The 23,881-nt window shown below is 51.1% G+C and overlaps 2 protein-coding genes across 2 annotated transcripts; both read left to right on the top strand.

Moving 5' to 3' along the window:
• The first annotated feature begins 506 nt into the window (after positions 1–506).
• On the top strand, positions 507–22,751 carry LOC115319589. Its single transcript, XM_042293570.1, has 3 exons — positions 507–599; positions 762–1,467; positions 22,507–22,751. The coding sequence occupies exons 1-3, from the start codon at positions 507–509 to the stop codon at positions 22,749–22,751; spliced, it is 1,044 nt and encodes a 347-aa protein (XP_042149504.1).
• Positions 22,752–22,965: 214 nt separating this feature from the next.
• On the top strand, positions 22,966–23,382 carry LOC115319588 (Y-box-binding protein 3-like). The gene has a single exon (XM_029979633.3). It carries the CDS (start codon positions 22,966–22,968, stop codon positions 23,380–23,382), a length of 417 nt encoding a protein of 138 aa, XP_029835493.3.
• Positions 23,383–23,881: the final 499 nt, after the last annotated feature.

The raw sequence follows: 23,881 nt of genomic DNA, 5'->3' as shown, positions 1-23,881 counted from the left end.
TTCGCAACGACAGAAGACTGCAAGACCAATCGTATGACGAACATTTTTTTATTGTCATTAAGAACTGTGAAAGCCGCGTGTGTAACGTCTACTGATATCGCTGTTCTAAATATTTTCGTAGAACCTTTGCTAAGACCATTGCTGTATATAGTTTTCTTTATATCTTCTTTGTTTAAACAATTCTCAAAGCCAACGGTCTCGTTCTCATTATTTATGACACGACATCCCCACGAACCTACGACAAAATTGGCGTCCGTGACAGGACGAGGCCGTTTGAGCATTGTTTGAATAGGAAAGAGACTGTGAGTACGAAAGAATTGATCGGCCTTGGAGAGCGCTTGGAGTTGCGCGACGTGGAGCTGAGGGCTTAGGTGGAGTCTGAACAGGCGCAGGAAAAAGAGAAAGAAAGGCTCTCACGTGAGGATCGCGTAGCCGAACGAGAGGCGACAAAAGAGAAGTTAGATGCTGAGCGCGCGCTAGCCGAGTGCGCAAGAGAGGCGACAAAGATGAAGTTAGCTGCTGAACGCGCGCTAGCCGAGTGCGAACGCGAAACTCTGTTACTGAAAGTCCGGTTGGCAGAGGCCGAGAGTCCAACCAGAGTAACGGCAGCAGGTGACCGAGGTGCGGATGGAGGCTCTTCATTGCTAATTAATCCGCACAAAATCATCCCACCCTTTGATGACCGACGGGATGATCTGGATGCGTATTTGAAACGCTTTGAACACATCGCAGCGGGATACAATTGGCCGAGAGAAAAGTAGGCCACAGCTCTGAGTATGTGTCTCAGCGGGGAGGCTTTGAAAGTCTTTGGTCGACTCGGTCCGGAGGTTTCGATGGATTACGAGAAAACGAGGTTGGCTTTGCTGCAGCGGTTTCGTTTCACCGCGGAGGGGTACAAGGAGAAGTTCCGTGAGAGCAAACCCCAGGACGGTGAAATCGGAAGACAGTATACGGCAAGAATTGCCAGTTTCTTTGATCGCTGGGTGGAACTCTCTGGCACGGCGTCTAACGTTGAAGGGCTAAGAGACTTAGTAGTTGCCGAGCAGTTTCTTAATAACTGCCACAGCCGACTAGCGCTGTTCCTCAGAGAGAGGAAATGTAAGACTCTCAGCGAGACGGCTGAGGTGGCGGACAGTTTCCTGGAAGCCCAACGACAACGCAACTTGCTCGTATTTGGGGAAAAGACTGAGTTGGGGGACACAAGAGGAAAGGAAGTAAACACTACCAACAAACCTCAGGTCAAATGCTTTGTATGCGACAAACCGGGACACAAGGCATCTGACTGCCGTTCGAAACCGAAACAACTCTACTGCGTGTACTGCAGTCGAACTGGTCACGATGCAAAGACCTGCACAAAGGGCAGCGACTCGAAGGAAGCTTCATGTTGCGTGTCTCTAGGAAGCAGGAGAGAGCATTCGCACCAGGCCTCGGAACCTAATTCTAGAATCGAAGAGGGCGATAGAAACGGTATTGATGTTGTGGGAACCATTGGGTTCCCTCTATCCCTATCTAGGCCTAGCTTCAAGCAGGCCGTGGGAGTCGTCGTCACCAATGGCGTCGGCCTCCCGGATACAAGGAACCACGAGGCCGAATTCCCCGAAGGGGCCGGTTCTCCCTTGCCCTTTTGGGTGAACGCGCCATCGGCACACCCTTGGGAGTGATTATGGACGCGTCCCGTTTTCGAGTGACCTTCTACCGGCCTCCCCGGGCGCGTCTATTTCCCGCAGGCTACATAAGCCGGCCACCCACCTGTGGCCGGGGCTCTTGGTTAGGGGGGGCTACGCTCGACGGAGTATTCATCGTTATTTTACTGCTCCCCCTTCTCCGTGATCCTGCCAGTTCCGGCAGCGCGGACCTTTCTCCTGGTGATCCTGTCAATTAAGGCAGCGCCAACCTCTTTTCTCTTTTGTTCCGCCTACGGGCGCAAAGCGTGTGGCGTAAGCCCAATAAACACGTTTCTACGGTATCCCTGTGTTTGGTGTGGTCTCCCGTCCACCGGAGCCTAACGGCAGTCAACGGACGGACCCGGCCGTAGCCGCCATAGCAGCGAACTACGGAGTGGGTGTTGCCTCACAGCGATCAGCAAGGTAAGTCGAAACCTACTTTATTGCATCCGACGAGTTACGGAGTGGGTATTTGCCTCACTGAGGACTTTGGGGTAAACTAGAATCCCACAGCTGGCGCCCCAACGTGCGGCCCGTCCGGTGTCTGCAAACAAAGCAGCACGTTCGCAATGACAGCGAACCAGGCCAATTTCCGGCCTTGGACTTCGTGGACGGAGGGAGAGGCGAACGCCCGAAACCCGACGCCACCCAACGGCTTAGTGGCCACGTCAGCCACACTGTAAAAAATTTCCGTAATTTTACAAACAATTTGTCGTAATTCTGACGGACAGTGTGTCCGTTTCTTACATAACGGACATAAAACCCGTTTTTCGTTAGGTTGAATAAAATAGTACAGTTGTGTGCCAAAGAGTACCATAGTAGAGGATAAAAGCGTTAGAAGTGCTTTTATCGTCTAATCCTGCTAAGAGCAATTCGTTATAGTAAAGAGGCCAAAGACTATACCAAGAAACCCGCAGTACCCTGCAAAAGGAACAAATAAAAGTGGGGGGAAACACAAAATAGAAATCAAGTAAAAGTCAGCAATTCACGTTAAAGCACATAGGCACTGCTCTACCTCAGTGGGAGTGAAGGTAGCAAGTTTCCTGTCTACAGATGTTTTCGAGCTTGTGATGATTGTTAGGGGGGTTCTGCGTGAGTGCAAATAAAGGGATTGCCAGAACGGTGAAGACCACACCAAGAAGGAAGGCTGTTGCTCTACAGTACGAAACGGTTGAAAGGCACCAGCCCAATTCTTGCAAACAACTCCCTTTAGTGCTGTCTCATGAACTTGCAGTTCCACAACGCTGTTTAGGAGGCATAATAAGACAACCTGTGGAGGGCCACACTTGAGATCAACTCTGGTCGTCCATTGAAGGGCCAGAATTCTAGCCAATGTCAAAGCAGTGAGTGATCCGGAGTGAGCTTGGCTGCCGAAGAATAGTGTATAGTTGCCCTTCGATGAACACTTTCAACTGATCTTACAAGATCAATCTCACAGGAGTCTCATATGGAGCTGCAATACTTTAGGTGTGGCAGGACCAGGGCTGTGAAAGGCATGGGCGTACCAACCGGGCGGTCAAGGGGGGCGCTTGTCCCCCAGTTCTTAGAGTGGGGGGGGGGGGGGGGGGCAAGTCGTGTTTTGCCCCCCCCCCCCCCCCCCCTAAAACAGCCACCACTGGGCAGGGCAAACACTGGCTGGCAGCGCCCAAGGGATACCAAGGGCACCGCTCCTCGGTCCCGGGGGGGGGGGGGGGGGGGGGGGAGGAGGGGAGGGGGGTTTAGTTTGCCCCCCCCCCCCCCCCCCCCCCCCTCCCCCAACTCAAAACCAAGTTGGTACGCCACTGGTGAAAGGCACGTAAGTCTGTTATGGCCTGGTCTACTGGACACGCTAAGTACAAAACCCAGTGTTCCGCACGTTTTGAACAAAACTGTCATCAGGCTGCGCGAAGAAGCATAGCTGGCTGTTTATAGTAGACCTTGTCGATGTTGTTCTGCAAACCCTGGTGGTTTCTTGGGCCACCTGATAAGCGGCACCAGTATCAGGTCGTCCGTAACAGCAGTGGAGTTGATTGCAGGGATCACGATTAATAAACATGTTGAGAACAAGTGGACTGAGCACACTGTACCGTCGAACTGTCGAGTATTTGGGGCCACTGGAAATGATTCCATGGTATACACTGCACTCCGAGCGACTCAACTTGAAGACGTCTAGTATGCACACATTTAATTAAATCGTGTTAATGAGCACCAGTGGCTCGCTGGGCAGGTCATAGGACTCAGCTTTCACGGAAGCCAGGTAGCATGCACAGTATAGCAGCCCCTTGCCATGCTTGTGAGAGGTTCCAGCTCCAGGTCGCGGCGTCGCCAAAAGGGTAGTAGAAAAGGTACCACCACCAGCACACCCCTACAGTTCTTAGCACGATCCTTTCTGTAAGCAGTGTGCTCCACTGTAGCAATTGTCAAGGTGACTGCCATAAACCGAATCCTGCATCCACGCTTTACATGCCGCTAGAACTGTTCAGGGATGCGTCTCATGGAGTGAGTGAAGGTGCAGCAGCTTATTCGGCACCAAGTGCCCTGCTTGTGAACCACACTGCGAGTTGAGGCAACGCAAACCAGGGAGTACAGGGATGGGGTTCGTCTGGGCGGGCCAGGGTGGTGGAACACGAAGGGCAGCGTCGCTGGTTGCCCGGGCAGGCCAGAGTGCGGTGTCCGTACTCGACACAGCTGTTGCAATGATGGGCTCGAGGTTTGTGGGGACGGCAGCGAAATTCAAGGCGGCGGTAGTACACTGTGTAAGGGACATGGGTTCCGATGAAGGTGATGATGGCTGAACCTGTTGTGCCTACTCGCCTTGCTTGAAGGATGTCACCTTGATAAGACTCCAGATCATTGATGATCTCGTCGGGGGTTGGTAGGAGTGGACAGGAGGGGAAATGTTTTGTAAGGTGATATTGGTGATGCGAAGTAGCCAGTTGACGATCGCTTCGTGATGGGTGCGGAGGACGGTTATTTTGCCGGAGGTGGAGAGACACGTCGGTACATGTATGAGCAAGGAGCTGTGCGGCTTGCAAGAACGCCGGCAAACTGTCAAGAGGCAGCGCAGCTGCGCCAGCACGACGGACTGGGAGATGCACTATAACTACGTGAAGTTCGGGGTCAAAGTCGGCCGGAAGACGAGATTTGCGGGGCTTTCCAGGGGTGATCCATTTCCCACCTTGGTCGTCTCGCTCTAGAGAGATTTTCATGTCCTGTCTCAGGATGGACGCAGAGATACTGGTGAGCTGCGAAGCGGCGATGTCGGCTGTAGCCATATTCGAAGCAGAAACGGGCGTGCCGCTCGCAGAACGAGACTCGAGCGAACCGATCTCTCGGCGGACGTGCTGCGGCGGGCCGACGGAGCGCGGCGATGTTTATACCAGGATCACGTACAGTCGCGTACAGTTCTCTGGGCTTTGCGGAGCCCGGAGAAGACGTCCGCTCTCGTCGGAGGTTTGCAGCAGTCTCCGGACACTGAAGGTAAGGGCGTTCACATCGCAGAGTTCACTATTGAAGGGGGGCTACTGAGGTTTTAAGAGCCACTGATCGTAGCAATCGCATTCCAAAGACACCGCGTTGTCGTAGATTGTTTTTCACCGGCTACGTCCTGTAGGGCTGAGGCCAGGGCTGGGGGATCCATCGCCGGAAACGCGGAGGAACCAAGCAACGACGTGAGGCATACCGAGTCGGTTCGTGGGTGCCGACGACATTCGAGCAACGCTTCCAAGAAGACTGGATATTCTTTCCGGCGAGGACACAATACTTAGACAGCATGCTTGGGGCTGATGAGGATCGCAAGAGGTGGATAACAGGACAACCAATGCACAGCAAATAGGTCGAGCACGGTACACGGCACAATAGTGGTCGCCGCCATGTCAAATTGAAACGAAGCTGACGAAGCCAAGCTGGCCAAGCTCCAGTTTAGTACACATTGCGCTTCGACATGCTTTATTACAAATAATTTTATAAATCTTAAAACAATTTTTTTATATCTTAAAGTTTTAATTTAAGTCGAATAAAACAAGCGAATTCACGTTGCGTCAAATAAACTTGGTCGGAACTCGGAACCAACGAGCATCGCCGCATCGCCATCGCCATCGTAACAAAACGCAAAAACTTTCAAAAACGAAGCGAGCAAAGCGAGTTTCAAAACTTTCGCAACTTTCGGGCACTTTCAGACTTTAGGAACAAACATCGAAGAACGTTCTTGGAAAAAGGAAGCGTCCTAGGTGCCGGCGTGCCCATAAAACCAGCTGTGGATATGAGTCTAATTGGTGAGTGCTCGCTCACTAGTTTTGCTTTTTGAGTCCTTTCTGTTCGGAGCGTTTATAACGTGATCCTTTTGTGTGCAGTCGGCGTGAAAGCGAACGTGTGCGGTTCCTTGTCGCACAGGTGCTTTCCGCATTGGATGACCCTCGAGCTTTTGCCAAGGAAGCCACGGAACCGACCTGTCACTGCACGGGCACTCAGATTGCGGGAACGCAACCAAAGGCTAAGGTCCCACCGGAGGCAAGGGGGGCCAAGCGAGACACTTGGTGAGTGTATCAGGGAGCTTGATTTCTGCAAATCGGGTGGCGGCTTGGTATCAGACAGCTAGGCGGTGTGTTTTGCGGAACCCATGACTGCTAAAGGTACCCGTTAGTGTGATGGCGCTTGTATTCGCTTCCACTGTGCGAGGTTAGATTCAAGTTCGATTTTCGTCCTCGGAAACTACTCGAAACATTGCGTGACGTGCGCCTTTAGAAGTAAGGTCTGTATTGATGATGTTGCTTGCGAAGAGTATAAACGAGTTCTCTCCCGACTGGGGCACTGACTTCTTATAAAAAAAATTCTGTGTATGGTGCACTTATTTACTAACCCTCTGGCAGTACTTCACTGTAAAGGTTAGGAGAGAAAAAAAAACAAAAAAAAAAACCGCGCATTGACTATTGTAAAAAAAAAAAACAGAAAAAAAAAGTGTTTTAAACTACTTCCTCCTCAGCTCATAAGCAAAGGGAGAAATCACGTGGTCGTATTTCACTGGAACCCAAAGTTATCCCAGCAGTCTGAGAGTCAGCAAGGGCAAAGCCCTGAATAAAATGCATGCTTCACATTTTGACAAGTGCCAACAACTATAAAGTATAAAACGCATGTAAGCAATTTAGCGAGCAACAAGAAAAGTGATGGCGATCCTTTTTGCTATCGCTCGATCAGCTGCACGACGAGGCAAGCCACATGAAAGCGACGGGAGCAAGCGACCGAGGCGATGAGCAAAGCTTTCTAGAGATCCAAAAACCGAGCAATGAGAGCTCTTTGTCGCTCATTGCCGTCGCTCGCTAAATCGCGTACATACGGTTCAGCTTAAATTGTATGAACGCAAGGGACACACTTCCAAATGCCTTTCATTTCAGGGCTACACTGCCATTTGCGTCCAAGTGCGGCACGGGCCTCGTGCACTCGCACTTTGACACCACTTAAGAAACTAACACAAACATATCCAGGGGTTTTAGGTTGGGTTAGCCATCCTACAGAAAGGTGCTGCTCAGTTAATAGACCATTCGCTATTTTCCCGAGCGCCCCGGCCCGCCCGCGAGGAATTGTGGGAGAGATTGTCCTCGCCTGGCCGCTCTGCCTTGAGATTGCATTGCCTTGTCGCTTGCCTTCTCTTAATCCTGTTTTTCGATTCCATTACATATTTTTATCTATTCCAGTGTATTTTTATCGCTTCTAAGGGTTTCTATTCTCTTCTGTGCACAATATTTCTTGTATATATATATATATATATAGTATTTGTGTCTTTATTTTGCCTTTTTCGATGGGAGTGCCGACGGGCAACACGCCGCTTCGCGCGTCGTTTCCCGGTATGAGTACTACCATTGCTACAGATTCCTATCGCACTGTTAGCTGTTTGTGTTGGTTCAATTAGGCCCGCGTACAGTCGAGAGGAGCCGTTTATGAACAGCCGCGCAGATGTCATAGGGATAGGCACAGCTCTGAATCAACTATCGTGATGCGAAAGCCGAGCGCACTGTGATTTGGCCACCCACGCTCGCTCCATTTACTCGCACTGTAGCGTATGCCTTCGACTGCCGCTTACTTAACTAAGATACAGCACACCGCTGTATCTTAGGGGGGGGCAGGGCCCGAGGGTAAGGCCCTGCCCTGCCCCCCTCTCCCCCCCCGCGGATCTCACCAGGGGGGGCACGAGCCTCGATGCCCCCCCCCCCCCCCCCCCCGAAGTCTACGCCTATGCTTAGAAGCAATAAAATATACATTGGAATAGATAAGGACAGGTAATGGAATCGAAAAACCGAGGATTAAGAGGAGGCAAGTGACAAGGCAATGCAATCTCAAGGCAGAGCGGCTAGGCGAGGGACAGTCTCGCACAAATCTTCGTGCTTGGGGGATTTTGCAAAAGGGCTATTTATATCAAGTTCAAAATGAACAGCACTCCTTATTGATGGCTGATTCACACGACGAACTGACCCACAGACGGATTGATCATGTCCGCGGTTCGTCCGTCTCCCAAGCGCATCCACACGAAGGAGCAGACACGCAAATGACAGCCAGGACGAGCCGAACATGTTTGTGACCACACTGTGGCACTGTTGTCCAAGATCGAAATCGACATTTGCTGCTTTGAACAAGAACTGTGCGCCACTGTTACGTGCGGAGTGAGACATAACACCATGATAGGCTTAGTGCGAATTGCCACTAGCCTTACTAAACCAAACCATGGCAGAGACACAAGCATGGTCCTGCTCGAGGAGACTTTGGCGTGGAGGCGGTGAAGTCCTGGGCCCGCTAAGTGGCATTTGGAGATGCCTCCACTCACTTTGCACTTGTGCCTTCAGTACACCACAGCCACAAGAAAGGTCTTGCTGGGTGAAAGATTGATTGGAGATTCAAAGTGATTGCGGCGTGGTAGACGCGTCTTTACAGAAGCTTTTCGACGCAGATGACTACCAGATTCTGCGTCGTGTCAGTTGGGCAAAGTTCCTCATGCCAACCTTTTTGGTATGAGAAATGAAATGAAAGAATATTTTGTTGCAATAGTTTGGGTCATTTTTCTTTAAAAGTCTTACTTGCAACTTTCAGGAAAGCACAAGCATTACAGACCAGCTGCCCTCACAATCAAGACCCCCCCCGCCCCCTTTCTCTTCCTGGTAGTTGCTGTCGGTGAGTAACCTGATAGCCTTGGGCTTTTCCGCTTTTCTAATAGAAATTAGCTGTTCTTGTACATGTGCAAAAGTGAAAAGTATGCTACTGCCATGTTTGTCAGTTTTGTAACTCTTTATTCCCTCAGACCGCAAATTTGCCTTCAGCTTGGTTCACATGCACAGCACATTCATGGCATCTTGTATCCAAAAATATCTATTGTGGGTTGGATGTGTGTTGGGGGGGGGCATTACTTTGCTGGTTGAGTTGGTAGGCAGGAGATTGCGAGAAACAAAAGGGTAGATAAAATACAACCGTCACTTTTACTATGAAAACCTTTTAATACAGGACTGGCGAAAAAATTAGAACATAAAAAGGTATGACGTCTCGTCCTCCTCTTACTCTTTACTTTCTGTAACCTAGTCTGGTAATTTAGGATCATATACTACTACATAAGATTCAACAACGTGGAAGGTGTTGGTGCACCTTAACCCATTTTGGACGAGCCTCGCTCGTCCACCTAGGGTTGTTCCTAAACCGTTTAGGATGGGTGTAACTCATCCGTGCACTATACCTCGCCCCTCTGCTCTTTTTGGACATCCCAGGCTTGTTCCGAGCATAGTTTGCGGTGCTGCTCAGAGATGGCAGCATGTATTTTTTTTATTGTACACATTTTTAAGGATGGCGACTGATTGTGGAGACATGTGCAGCTTGGGCTGTACGTGCAATAAATATAGAAAAAACAACCTAGGATCAAAAACTGAAGAAAAAAGAAACGGTTAAGGTAAACAGTGTGTGACATTATTATGCAGTTTCCTCGTTCCTTCGACAATGTCTAATTGGATACGAGACACACTTTTATGACGTGCAGGCAACGTCAACAAAAATGTTTGGCGTGAAATGACACGCCAAAAATACAATATAAGATAGCTATAGTGCTAGGACCCATTGGATGTTCCTGTAACCCTGCTAGATTTGTTTTGAGAATGGCGCAATAGTTTCGTGGATAAATCCACTTAAATGTGAATCCCTCGGAGGGGCAGATCCAAGCAGAACTGGAGGCTGGCTTTGTAGCCAGCCTCCAGCGCGATGTCTCCTTGCACGCACTGACAGATTTGGCTATTTTGGCATCTCGAGCTTCAGTTTTCTCCTTTACCTTCCACATTTCGAGCATGCGGTTTGTGATGATTACGTCTACGACATCGCTCGCATTGTCAGAGTGTTCGACATTGACTGCAGCAGCGATGAGTATGATTGCTATCAAGAGATGTTGAAAGCTGTTCCTTTTGACTGCGACCCGCTGGCGACAGACTCCAGTGACGGCGAGTTACGGACGAACTCGTTGTGGTCACTGTCGCCCGGGAATATCTCGCAGGCGCATGCAGGGTGGAAGGTCAACGGGCCGGTGGCGAGAACGAGAAAAGCATTTGGGTTACCGAGTTGCGCGAGCGGTTTTGATCGTACCGCGGCGAGGAGAGCTTGGGCGATCATGGGGGCCCCTAGAATGAAAGAGCGTTCATGGTCACATGCTTTATGGGCACCATGATGTGACTAACTTGGGCATTGTTGCCTGGTATCTAGATGAAAATGATACAAATTCGTAAATTGAATAGTGCAATTACCAGAGCTCTAAAATTGCGTAACTTGGTGTATATACTACGTAGTCTATGAGCAATCCATTTCAAGAATAATAGATCCGTTTAATTTTCGGGTTATAACCCCTTTAAGTCACCGCAGATTCCGCTGTCCACTTATTGCCGATTCACATGAACTTATCCGCAGATAAATTGATCAAGTGACAAGACGTCCACGGAGCATCAGTCCTCCAAGCACATCCATACGGAGGAGACGAGCAGATGACAGCAAGGACAAACTGAACCTATTCCCGGCCCTGCATTTCCGCAAAATGCCAACATCGCACTGTGGCACAGTTTTCCAAGGTCAGAAGTGATGTTTGCGACTACGATCACTGTCTATTATGAAAAGTATTGTGTGCTGCTGTTATATACCGAGCAAGACAAAGCATCATGACAGGCTTAGCGTGAAGTGCTACTAGCTTTACTAACCATATGACACAAGTATCGTCCTGCTCCAGGAGGCTTCAGCGTCTAAGTGATTAAGTCCTGGTGGTGCGGAGGGGCATTTGGAAATACCTTCATGCACTGCTTGCTTGTGCGCCACTCTTCAGCACACTACAGCCGTAAGAAAGGTCTTGGCTGGGTTGAAAACTGGGTGGACATGCAGGGAAGCTTGCAGCTTGCTAGGCAAGTTTTCACTGAAGCTTCTTGACACCAACCCGGAGGAGTACCGGAACTTGCGGCTTGTCGGCTGGGCAAAGTTCTTGCAGCTTCTTTCACGAGTGGAAAATAAGAATGGTTCAACAAAATGAAACAGCGAATGGACAAACTACAGTGCACTATCTTTGTTTGGCTCATTCGAAAACTAAAAATATTGCTCTGCTGTTGGTGCTCTACCGTAAATGTTTTTACTGTTAAGGCCCGTTCACACTCTTGCGACTGACTTCGACCGAGAGAGACCAGGCCGGTTTTTAAGCCTTTTGCGACTTCTTAGGACCGGATGCGATGCAGCGGAGTTGGACCTAAGAAGTCGCAAGAGGCTTAAAAACCGGTCTGGTCTCTCTCGGTCGCAAGAGTGTGAACGGGCCTTTACTCACCCGCTAAAAATCTGGGCATGGAAGGGCACTTTGCCCTTAAGTCTGGGCGTCTGCTGACGAGGTGCAAATTGAAGGAATAGCCGACATGATGGTAACGTGACAAACGGTCCACGGATGAAAATTGCGATTCAATCCATCGCGTGAATCGGCCATTATTTGACAATTGTCCTAATATGATTAATTGATCCCTATTAAAAAAAGAACAATTGTTCTCTGAAACAATGTAATGAAGCGAAGCTTTTATGAACAATGCCTGCTCCTTTGACAACGGAATAGTACGAACCTTGGTATAACAGGAACTTTCCGTAGATCAGACATACATTTATTCCATGCTCAAAGTAAAGACATGAGTTTGTCTTGGCAATGCCAACCTCCTGCATATGATCTGTAAAAAGTCGTTAATGACCGTGCTCAAGGGAGAGGATTTCTGCTTTCAAGAGCAGGATGGGGTGAAAGAAAAAGTGTCTCAATGAACAATGAACGCTCCAGCTTATCCACTCAGCCAAGTTTCTGCAACATGAACTAGGCTCTAGGAGAAAGACGTAGGATAAGCACTTCGAAATCTTTAGGATTTGCCAAAAGATGAAATTAATTAGATGCACAAAAAAGTAGACGGAGGAGGATGGCAAGAAAATTTTGGGGCTTGTGTTCTTACACTTGAATTGTTTGTGCAGGAACCATTACTGAAGCAGCACTTCATTCCTGAGGCAATAATTTATTGCTAGTCAAAGCCTGTTTCCAGAAATGCACATCAGGTGAGCGGCTTTTTTTTTTTCTCTCTTAAACATGAGGTGCTCTTTAACATTTCCTTCCAATCCCAAACCATGGCTAGGAGATTCTTTTCGGCTTCTGGTTGGCGAAGAGATCTTGTCAAGCCCTCTATTTGCGTCCCGGTGTTAGGCATCTGCATTGCCCTAACTTCGTTTGCGCTTTCTTCTCTGTTCTAAACTCCCAAACTTAATTCAAGCAACAAGCATCGATGGCGATAGTCCCTCGGTCATCGGGACACCATTGCTCGGTTTTAGGGTACACGAATAACGACAGAAAGCGTTGAATACAGTCTGAGGACCTATGTATCTCGCACGGAATCCGGCAAGGTGAGTGCGGCTGTTTCTACATGACCCCAATCTCCGGTGGCAGAGGTTTGCTTCTGTAAACTGAAAAGACTTTTCTCCAACGCTATCCTCTCGACCGTGCTCGTAACATTTTGTGAATGGAGCGCACACCGAACTTAACGCTGTACCGTCGACGAACATGGGGTACGCTCGCAAGGTGCGTGCAAGTTTTCTCGAGATAATGGCTGTTTCAGGTTGTAACATTTTCTAACTGAATTTATCTTAATATTGATATTTCAAAGTGTTGACAATGACTCAATTTTATCAACAACGCTGAGTTGAAGGCTCATTTCTGCCGCCGGGTGTGGCTGAAAATTGTCGAAAAGCTTGTTCTATTGGTCTTCCTGAATCACGATCACCTGAGCAATACCAGAGAGCCATGAACCTATGTTGACCGTCACAATGCGACTAGATACTTATTTTAAAAATTAGTACATAATGTAGCCGGGAAGAAGCCTTCAATTTCTGTTGCTGAAAGTTGAAATATGCTCATGCATCAATTTCAAATCGTTGAATCATTGACCGACTCGCTCCGGCAGAAGGCCCATCTCGACTTTGCTGTTTTCAGTTCTCGACAAAAGACACACTCGTTGGCACGGGATCCTCAAATAAAACGTTTATAAACACCGATGCATGAGCATGTTTCTATGTTTATAAGCAGTGATGCATGAGCATGTTTCAACTTTAAGCAACAGAAATTGAAGGTTTCTTTCCAGCTACATTATGTACTAATTTTGAAAATAAGAATCTAGTCGCATTGTGACGGTCAGCATGGGCTCATGGCTCTCTGGTATTGCGCAGGAGATTGGGATTCAGGCAAAGCAATAGAACTAACTTTTTGACAATCGCCAGCCGCACCTGGCGACGAAAATCAGCCTTCAACTAAGTGCTGTAGATAATAAAATTGAGTCAATGTCACCACTTCGAAATATCTATATTAAAATAAATTCAGTTCCAAAATTTTACAAGCTGAAAGCAAATACAGTAAAACCTCGTTATAACAAAGTTGAAGGAGCGGTCGTAATTATTTTGTTATAACCATTAGTTTGTTATAGCCAATGTCCATTTCTTCCCACTATTAGCAAGCAAGGGAAATTATGATTGCTTTGTTATATCCATTAGTTTGTTATATCCCATTTTGTTATAACGAGGTTTTACTGTATCAGGAGAAAACTTGCACACACCTTGCGAGCGCACCCCGTGTTCATCGACGGTACAGCGTTAAATGTCATGCCCACTCCATTCACAAAATGTTCCGAGCACAGTCGAGAGGATGGTGTTGGGGAAAAGTCTTTTCGATTTAGGGACGCAAGCCACTACTGCCGGAAATCGGGGTCATGTGGAAAGCGATGGAGCTTAAAGACACTGCAGTCGTACTCGCCTTGCCGGATTTCGTGCAAGCTACACAGGCTCTCGGACAGTATTCGACGCTTTCTGTCGTTATTCGTGCACCGTATTACTGAGCAATGGTGTCTTGATGACCGGGGGACTGTCGCCATCCAAGCCCGTGGCTCTAATTAAGTTTGGGAGTTTAAAACAGAGAACAAAACACGAACGAAGTTCGGGCAATGCTTACACCGAACACTGGCAAAGCCTCTCATCTGGGGCTTTCACTGCCTTTAACGCTCCAGCAAGGGGGAAAGCGCCGATAGCCCTTTTCCCTTTTATCTCTCGCACTCTTTTAGTAAAACAGTTTATACACGGTTCTGCTCTGCTTTAACCCCGTTAAACAAACTTCTTACCAAGCACCGGTGCACTGCGGAAAAGCAACACCAGCGGAAGCAAGCTCCACGGGTGTTGCTTCTCCGCAGTGCACCGGTGCTCCGAAAAAAATGCGCTCAATGGTGCTGCGAGAACAAAAAGTATGAATTACACGAAAACATTGTTCGAGTTAAGCGGCTTATAAATACATTGAAAACGTAGCGGGTCAACGAAAGTTTTGAAATTTGTTTGACTTAACCAGAAGTATTAAATATCCGAGTTTGAATTATCGCGAGCCTACTGTATATACTAAGGGAGATCTGGCTCAATCCAATATGCTTAACATCACTGAATAGTTGTGCAATTTTAATTGGCTAGTTTTATTTCTCAAGCACTTGATATGTTCGGTATTCAAATCAATGCAAATTTTTACTTTGGTTCAATTTACGGGGGGTTTATTTTATATGTCATGTTTAGTAGGAGCTAGGCTAGTTGGTAAGCACGTTGCTCACTTACTTTAACCGTGCATGTCATATACAATTTGTTGTGATTGTGTTTGAATGCAAATCCTCTTCTGCTCTTTATTTCAAGCTGCCCTTACATGCACCATGAAGATACCGAGGAGGTCTTCAATTGAATGACAACTTCAAGCACAAGCATGGAGGGGCATCTAAATGGCCAGCACAAGGACAACTATAATGTAAATTTTCTCCAAAGTTAAAGCAAGGCATGCCTTCTTCCAATAAAGGTATTGTGGCGAAACTTCTTAATTGGTTCGTTTGTTGAGCTGTCATCTATAGGAACAGCTGAGCTCACACAAACAAAATCCTGGCAGTGAGAAGTGCCGGTTGTGTGCTCTTTCTCTTTTGCAAAACATGAACTTTTTGGCTGAGGATGAAAGATTATTCAAGTTCGTATCTACAATGACGGAGCTATGAACTCTCCATACCAATCTACCCCAAAAGCTTCATGTGACTTAGGCTTGCTTGAATATGGAAGCTTTTTGCACTAAATAATGAAACACTTGACATTTACGTCTTTTTGAACTGGACTCTCCATAAAAACAAGGCATATAATTTTGTAGAATGGCGAAATTTCTGTAGCCCACATTACGGACAGCTATCCGTAGGAAATGTGAAAGCTGCCTGCACTAAATACCGAAGGACTATACCTTTCCGAATTATATAAGGCCAAAGCTACGAGTCATCCGCACCAGTCCTGCACCTCTGATAAGTCAGGTGACACCCCTGGCAGATCTAGAGCTCTGCCAGGTGAGTCGCCTGATGTATCGGAGGTGCAGGTGGTACGGATGGCTCGAGGCTTTGGCCTTATATAATTCGGAAAGGTATAGTCCTTCGGTATTTAGTGCGGACGGCTTTCACATTTCCTACGGATAGCTGTCCGTAATGTGGGCTACAGACGTTCCGTCATTCTACGAAATTATATGCCTTGTTTTTACGGACGGTCCCGTTTCTAGATTACGGCAAACCATACCGGCAATATTGAACCGGCAACTTTTACCCGTAAAATGGAAAACGGATAACTGTCTGTAAAGTGAACTACGGACGTTTCGTCATTTTACGGAATTATATGCCTTGGTTTTACAGACAGTCCCGTTTCTAGATTACGGCAAACCATACCGGCAATATTGAACCGGCAACTTTTGCCCGTAAAATGGGGTGAAAATTTTTTACAGTGCACGCACGGACACAATGCAGTGTCTTTTGAGCCGAGCTCGCTTCTAAGCGGAGGCGACCCAACATGTCCGGAATGCGCCCGAGGCATCCCCCTCCGCGACACTCCAGCCCACTCTGCTGAGCGAAGCGCACCTGCGCTTGTCGAGGTCAACCCCGCGCTCGCACAAAGCGCGGCGACGCAACAGGCAAATATAGCCTCGTACTGCGATGACCTTCTGACCACGGACTGGCCTGCAGCTTCCCCACAAACGGAAGACACTGCCGCCGTCTGTGAGCAATGGCCCAGCTCAGCGGCTTTATGCGCAACAGGACACACGGCGGCACACGGCGGCACACAGCCAGTGTACAGCTCGCCAGCCGAAAGCGTATCTCATCAAAGAGAAAATGCGCTAAACTCGTTCCAGCCACTGCTAGATAACGCAGCACGAGTTATCGAGAGTTTGACGGGAGCGTTGCAAGCAGCGACGAGGCCCCCGCCGCCCACGCGGCCACCGGTCAGAATCCCTATCCCGACATACCGAGGATACGGAGACCGAGTGAGCGCCACGGACTTCCTCGAGGACCTGAAAAGTTATCAACAGGCCATGGGAATGTCGGACAACGAGATACTGGAACGAATCCTGCCAATCTCGTTGGTGGACCAAGCAGCGCGATGGTTCCGTCTAACCGGAAACCAGCTGCTGACTATCGAGCAGTTCCGAAAGGCTTTTCGCCAGGAATTCCTCCCCGCTGACTACGAGCGCAGGATGAGGAGAGAGCTCGAGCAACGGACCCAGCACCCAGACGAGTCACTGTTGGAGTTCGTAAGGGCGATGCAAGAGCTCTTCGAGCTAGCAGAACCCTCCGCGCCACATGCAGAGCGTGTAGAGCGCGTCATTCGACAGGCGCACCCGACTTTTGCGGCGTACCTCCGAGGCAGTCGCTTCCGCGACCTGAACGAACTAGCCTCGGAAGCTCGGCGGATCCAGGGAGACATTCTAGCCGCCCGAGCGTACCGACCTCCGCCGCCTGCGTCATCGGCACTTGAGCCGCGCTGCGCATGGAATGGGGAGACGGCGCCCCGAAACAGGAGGCACGAAGCCGCCCACTACGCCGACGGACCGGGTCGAAACACGTACGACATCTCAGATCGTGCGCTCGACCCATACTCTTACGAGAGGCGAACAGCAGAACCCGCGCCGCAGTGGCAAAGGCGAGATCGGAACAGACAAGAGTTACCGACGCCCCGGGAGCAAACGCGGCCAATGCGTCCAAATGCACAGGACGAAAGGCCCGGCGCGCAGCAGAACGTGCGACGCGACTCGAGAAGGGTTGCGCAACCACGCTGCTTTCGCTGCAACAGCGCCGACCACCTGGTTCGACAATGCCCAGAACGGCAGAACCCCGGTTTCCAACAGTCGGGAAACGAGCAAAGCCACCGATAACCAACCCGGTGGCTCTAAACGGCACGGAGCAAGATACTCTTTTGCCATCCGCCTACAGAATAGGCTTTCCGACAGGCACGCCAACGCCATTCATAGCGTTGACGATCGTTGGTCGGACGTTCAAGGCGGTGCTCGACACGGGCGCAAGCGCATCGCTTTTCGGTGACGAAGTGTTGACCCACCTCCGGCAAAACTCTGTCCGAATGAGGGAGGGAAGCACGACCTTTCGACTCGCGTGCGGCACCGCACATTCAAGCGGTACCGTCCGGTTGGTTGCGAGATGGGAGAATCGAGCAAGACGGCAACGCTTCGTTCATCTCCCCAGTCTTTCCGTTCCGATCATCCTGGGCAGAGATTTTCTCGCCAAAACAGGGATCGTGATCGACGTGAGTAGCGGTGGCTACCGAGAGGGCACTTTCTCTCCTCTGAAACCTTTCTGCGAACCCCCAACCCCAGAAAAACCGCTGGTTAATGGGGCAGGCAGCAGCAGCCGAAACGAGGCAACAGCCTCCCAAGGTGAACCCTCTCCGACGCAGTTGCAAGCGAGCGCCGTAGCGTCGGAGATAACGCACCCCCTGCTGACTGAGTCATGCAGCGTGTCAGGGCAAGAAAAAGCCCGTCTGTCGGCATTATTACGACATTATGACAAGATGTTCACAGATCGACCCGGGTGCACCAATGTAGTGCGACACCGGATCGACACGGGCGATGCGCTCCCTCGGAGGCAAAACGCACGACCCGTTAGTTTGGCTAAACGAAAAGCCATTGACGTTGCACTGGATGAAATGATCGACACCGGAGTTGTCCGGCGGTCAAACAGTCCCTGGGGGTTCCCCGTCGTGTTGGTCCCAAAGAAGGACGGCACTTCACGTCTGTGCATCGACTATCGCCGTCTAAATGACGTCACGCGGAAAGACGCATATCCGCTACCAAGCATTGACTCGATCCTGTCCAAACTCGGCAGCGCACGGTATTTTACAACCTTAGACGCCAGCCGAGGCTACCTCCAAGTTCAAATGGAGAGGGGTGACGAGGCGAAAACGGCCTTTGTTTGTCACCGCGGGCTTTTCGAATTCACAAGAATGCCCTTCGGTCTGTGCGGAGCGCCCATGACGTTCCAGCGGTTGATCGACCGCATACTGGGAGAAGCCAAATGGAAACATGCAATGGCCTATCTCGACGACATTGTCGTCTACTCGAACACCTTCGAAGATCATCTCAGAGACCTGAAGGATGTGTTCGACCGGCTAAAAGCCGCGGGAATCACGCTGAACCCGGAAAAGGCTCAAATAGCCGAAACCCGAATCAACTTGCTCGGCTTCACACTCGATTGCGGGCGCATTGCGCCAAACGCCGAGAAGCTAGAAGCTATCCGGGAGTTCCCCGCACCAACGGACGTAAGCTCACTCCGTCGCTATTTGGGAATGGTGAATTTTTATCGCCAATTCATCCCGAACTGCGCCTCCCTCCAAGCGCCACTAACGCGGCTACTCAGAAAAGCCGTGAGCTGGAGTTGGGGTCCCGAGCAGGAGGCAGCTTTCCGCTGTACTTCGAAAGCACTCGCGGACACCGCGGAACTAAAGCTTCCCGACTTGAACAAGCCTTTCGTGATCCAAACGGACGCGAGCAAACTGGGCTTGGGAGCGGTCCTGCTCCAAGAGCACGAAGGTGTGATTCGTCCCGTGGCTTTCGCTAGCCGCTCGCTCGTGCCGGCAGAGGTGAACTACAGCACCTGCGAACAAGAGTGCTTGGCAATTGTATTTGCCTTAAAGCGCTTCGACATTTATGTCGACGGGACCACATTCACGATCGAAACGGATCACCAGAGCCTAATATGGCTGTCAAGACTTCGCGAACCCGCAGGGCGGTTGGCGAGATGGGCTTTGCTACTGCAAAAATACGACTATGTCGTGCGGTACCGGAAAGGCAGCACAAACGTTGTGGCCGACGCACTGTCGCGAGCCCCCGTAGACTGCGCAAACCTTTCCGCGGGGAGCCTGGCCGAGCCAACGGCACACGCAATGCCCGGCGAAGCCGAAATTCACTCCCAAAAGGAGGCAGCACCACTGACCTCCTCGGACGAGAGCGTGAACCACGTAGACGCAGTGAGCGCAGTGGGGATCGTGTTCAGCAAAGAAGAGCTACTGAAAGCTCAGCAGAATGATCCGTTTTGTCGAAAGGTGATCGACGGACTCTCGAGTGAGTCGGACTCCGTGGAGTCGGGCGGTGCGTCCGCCGGGCGTACGACTGCTGGTATTGCAGTAAACGCCGAGTGTCGGGATGTATCTGGTACTGGTACTGACACGCTGGATCAATTTCTGCTGAACGCCGATGGGCTCCTGCTGAAGTATATCCCATCTGAGAAGGACACAGATAATGTGTTCAAGGTGGTAGTGCCAAAAAGTCTGAGGTGCGCAGTAATGCGTTACTATCACGACTCGCACTTGGCCGGACATGCGAGCGGCTCCAAGACTTACACAAAGTTATGTCACATCGCAACCTGGCCGGGCATGAAAAGGGACGTATTCCGCTACGCCCGCACGTGCCACACTTGCCAAAGCTTCAAACCAAGAGGCGGCAAACCTCCGGGCCTAATGCAGCCGACCCAGAGCCAAGAACCATGGTCTTTGGCGGCTTGCGACGTGGTCGGCCCTTTGCCGAGGAGCCCCAAAGGACACCAATATTTGTTGGTTGTCACGGATCACTTCAGCAAATGGGTAGAACTTTTCCCACTACGAAAGCTGACAGCCCGAGCGATCATGGAGAAGCTCATGGAGGTATTCACCCGATGCGGGTTCCCGGAAGCTCTCCTAACAGATCGCGCAAGCTACTTCGTCGGGAAGGTATTTGTGGACGCTTGCAAAGCCCTGGGCATCAAGCACAAAACGACCACACCCTACCACCCACAATCGAACATCACGGAGCGATGTAACAGAAACATCAAACCCATGCTGGCAGCATTTGCCGAAAAGCACCGCGACTGGGACGCATACATTCCTGAAATTGGGTTTGCTCTCCGTTCCACTGTCAATCGTTCGACAGGCTTCACCCCCGCCTTCCTCACATTCGGAAGAGAGTTGGCGAATCCCATGGACCGTGTCCTAAGGGCGAACGCCGGGGCAAACGACGCGCAGTCGACACAGACTGAACACGCGCGCTCGCTACAAACTCGGATGACGGAAGCCTTCTCGGAGGCCCGTCACAATCTCGGGGTAGCGCGAGCTAAACAAAAGGCTCAGTACGATCGCTCTCGCCGAGATCTCCGCTACAAAGTAGGCGATCTCGTGCTCAGACGAAATCACGTTTTGAGCGATGCCAGCAAAGGCTTTTCTGCTTCGCTGGCACCGAAGTGGCTGGGCCCGTACGAAGTGCGAGAAATACTTTCACCGCTCGTGTACAAGCTGACTGACCAAGAGTCACGAAAAGTCGGAGGGCCAGTGCATATTTGCGATCTCAAACCCTACCACAGAAGGGAAAACGAGGAGCAAAACCCAAAGCCACTCTTGCGCAAGAATGCACGCGAAACGCGAGACGACGCCAAAAACGAGGCGCCCCGCTACAATCTGCGAACTCGGAGAAACTAATATCCGGAGTTTCGCAAAGGCAGTCCCGATAAGTGGCGAAATGTCACACTAAGAGAAGTGCAAGGGCAAAGAATGCACCAGCTGCCTTCGCGAACGCGTCAGCCACCATTGTTGGCAAGCCGTGACCTAAATACAAGGCCACCTCAACGTCCGCTCCCGGGTCATCCCGTACGGGGGATTCCCCTACATAAGGCATCTGAGGGAAAGGGTATGCGTAACGCCCATTGGTCAGTTACTGCCGCCCAGGCTCACGTGTGTCACTACGTCATCGTAGGGGCACGGCGAGAGCAGTTGTCACAAGCGGTGAGACCGTGATGTCATTCTGCCGCAGTAGGACTCCACTGTAACATCCACGAAGAGGATCTCCAGCCAGGACGGTGCTTCGGGCCGTTCGGGGGCTGCGCCAGCCTGTTTCCTGGCTCCGGGGTTTTTGACGGCGTTCTTGGTCCACGGGTGCTGGCGATTCCTCGAGCAGCCCCGCGACGCCAGCGGACCAGGGGACCGAACCAGCGGCCCGCCGGCTACGCGCGCCACCGGGACCGACGGCTGCGCGGGGTCCTGCCCGCCCTTCGACTTCGGGACCCGCGCGGCGACGGACAACACTCTGTCCAGGGGCCGGCTGTTCCCGTCCAAAGGGCTCCACGAACCACCTCCACGACGGTGAGCGAACGCCGGGAACGTCGCAGCAGACCGTATTTGTGAACCCCGGCATGTGGGGGTAGGCACCGGACGCGGTCGTTTTTTTTTAGATCTTTTTGTTTTTAAGAGCCGGTAGGACATTTTGTTTTATTCAAGTCCTACCTAAGCCTTAAGAAGGGGGGAGTGTGGGAACCATTGGGTTCCCTCTATCCCTATCTAGGCCTAGCTTCAAGCAGGCCGTGGGAGTCGTCGTCACCAATGGCGTCGGCCTCCCGGATACAAGGAACCACGAGGCCGAATTCCCCGAAGGGGCCGGTTCTCCCTTGCCCTTTTGGGTGAACGCGCCATCGGCACACCCTTGGGAGTGATTATGGACGCATCCCGTTTTCGAGTGACCTTCTACCGGCCTCCCCGGGCGCGTCTATTTCCCGCAGGCTACATAAGCCGGCCACCCACCTGTGGCCGGGGCTCTTGGTTAGGGGGGGCTACGCTCGACGGAGTATTCATCGTTATTTTACTGCTCCCCCTTCTCCGTGATCCTGCCAGTTCCGGCAGCGCGGACCTTTCTCCTGGTGATCCTGTCAATTAAGGCAGCGCCAACCTCTTTTCTCTTTTGTTCCGCCTACGGGCGCAAAGCGTGTGGCGAAAGCCCAATAAACACGTTTCTACGGTATCCCTGTGTTTGGTGTGGTCTCCCGTCCACCGGAGCCTAACGGCAGTCAACGGACGGACCCGGCCGTAGCCGCCATAGCAGCGAACTACGGAGTGGGTGTTGCCTCACAGCGATCAGCAAGGTAAGTCGAAACCTACTTTATTGCATCCGACGAGTTACGGAGTGGGTATTTGCCTCACTGAGGACTTTGGGGTAAACTAGAATCCCACAATGTTGAAGGACGGGGGGCCAAGACAGCGTACGACTTGCCTGTTTTAAAAGGCACACTTGACGGCCAGGCTGTCCCCGTCTTAAAGGACACCGGTAGCAACACCGTGGTGGTGCGTCGCTCGCTCGTCCCGGAGGCAGCACTCACGGGGACCACAGCCACATTGCGGCTGATAGATGGCCGAAGCATCGACGTTCCTGAGGCGCAAGTGGATATCACCTCCCCCTATTTCACTGGGACCGCAGTGGCCAAGTGACTGGATGCTCCAATTTGTGATGTAATAGTCGGCAACGTTCCCGGCTCGCACGACGCATCCTCTCCCGATACTCATTGGAAAGAGCCGGCCAGGGCCTCTAGAACGAGGGAAAGAAAGCCCATGAATGACGAGAAGCCAGAGCATCTCGCACCCACTTCGATCCTGGCCGGAGCAAGTGTTACTGGGCAACGCCGAAAAGCGCCCACCGTTGAAAATGGGCGCGATGCAGGTGACCACGAAGAAACCCGTGCTCGCCGAGCGGGTGCTGGGCACCGTCCAGTGGTTCAACGTAAAAAACGGCTATGGCTTCATCAAGCGCAACGACACGCTGGAAGACATCTTCGTCGACCAGACCGCCATCACGCGGAACAACCCGCAGAAGGTCACGGGCAGCGTTTACGAGGGTGAGACCGTCGAGTTTGACATCGTCATAGGTGAGAAGGGACGCGAGGCCGCCTATGTGACCGTTCCCGACGGCGAGCCCGTACCGTGCTTCCCTTACGCCACGGACAGAAGACGCTTCAGAGGGCGATGGTTCTTGAGACGGAGTCAACGCCGACCGATGCCCAATCCGCGCCAAGGTGTGCAGGCCTCGGACGACCTCCATGACGTTGTGCTTGTGCCAGTGTGATGATGTGGGAGAACCAACGATGAGGAAAACGACGCGCGCGAAAACTGAGTTGGACTGAGCAACACTGTGGACTGAGTAAAAGACAAAGAGGTTCAAGGCAAGGGTGGGATAAACGGAAAAAACGAAGACGACGACGAGAAGGGAAGAGGGGCCACAAGCTCGTGCCTGGAAAAAAGGGAAGGGCGGGCACGACACGGAACCCGGCTCGACAGCGGTGGTCCCGGCAGCCAAGGAGGAGCCCGGACGGACGAGTCCAGGCCCGTGGGGCTTTCACCTAAGCTCGCTGAGAAGCCTCCGCCTGTGCCTAGCAAGCAGCTGAACATTCCCTGGACAAGATGAACGCCTTGCGCACTGTAAAAAATTTCCGTAATTTTACAAACACTTTGTTGTAATTATGACGGACAGTGTGTCCGTTTCTTAGTTAACGGACATAAAACCCGTTTTTCTTTAGGTTGAATAAAATAGTACAGTTGTGTGCCAAAGAGTACCATAGTAGAGG

Source organism: Ixodes scapularis, unplaced genomic scaffold (genome assembly GCF_016920785.2).
Source record: "Ixodes scapularis isolate PalLabHiFi unplaced genomic scaffold, ASM1692078v2 PGA_scaffold4__175_contigs__length_147842914, whole genome shotgun sequence".
NCBI lineage: Eukaryota > Metazoa > Arthropoda > Arachnida > Ixodida > Ixodidae > Ixodes > Ixodes scapularis.
The sequence above is the reverse complement of the archived record's forward strand: the minus strand, read 5'-3'. Positions and strand labels throughout refer to the sequence as shown.

What these genes read in the sequence shown, in the direction of transcription:
- LOC115319589 (XM_042293570.1), top strand. Translation starts at nt 507, where the DNA reads ATGAAGTTAGCTGCTGAACGCGCGCTAGCCGAGTGCGAACGCGAAACT. An exon ending in AGGCCGAGAGTCCAACCAGA is followed by an intron (nt 600 to 761) that starts GTAACGGCAGCA and finishes AGAGAAAAGTAG; the next exon opens with GCCACAGCTCTGAGTATGTG. An exon ending in CGAAGAGGGCGATAGAAACG is followed by an intron (nt 1,468 to 22,506) that starts GTATTGATGTTG and finishes ACAATGTTGAAG; the next exon opens with GACGGGGGGCCAAGACAGCG.
- LOC115319588 (XM_029979633.3), top strand. Translation starts at nt 22,966, where the DNA reads ATGGGCGCGATGCAGGTGACCACGAAGAAACCCGTGCTCGCCGAGCGG.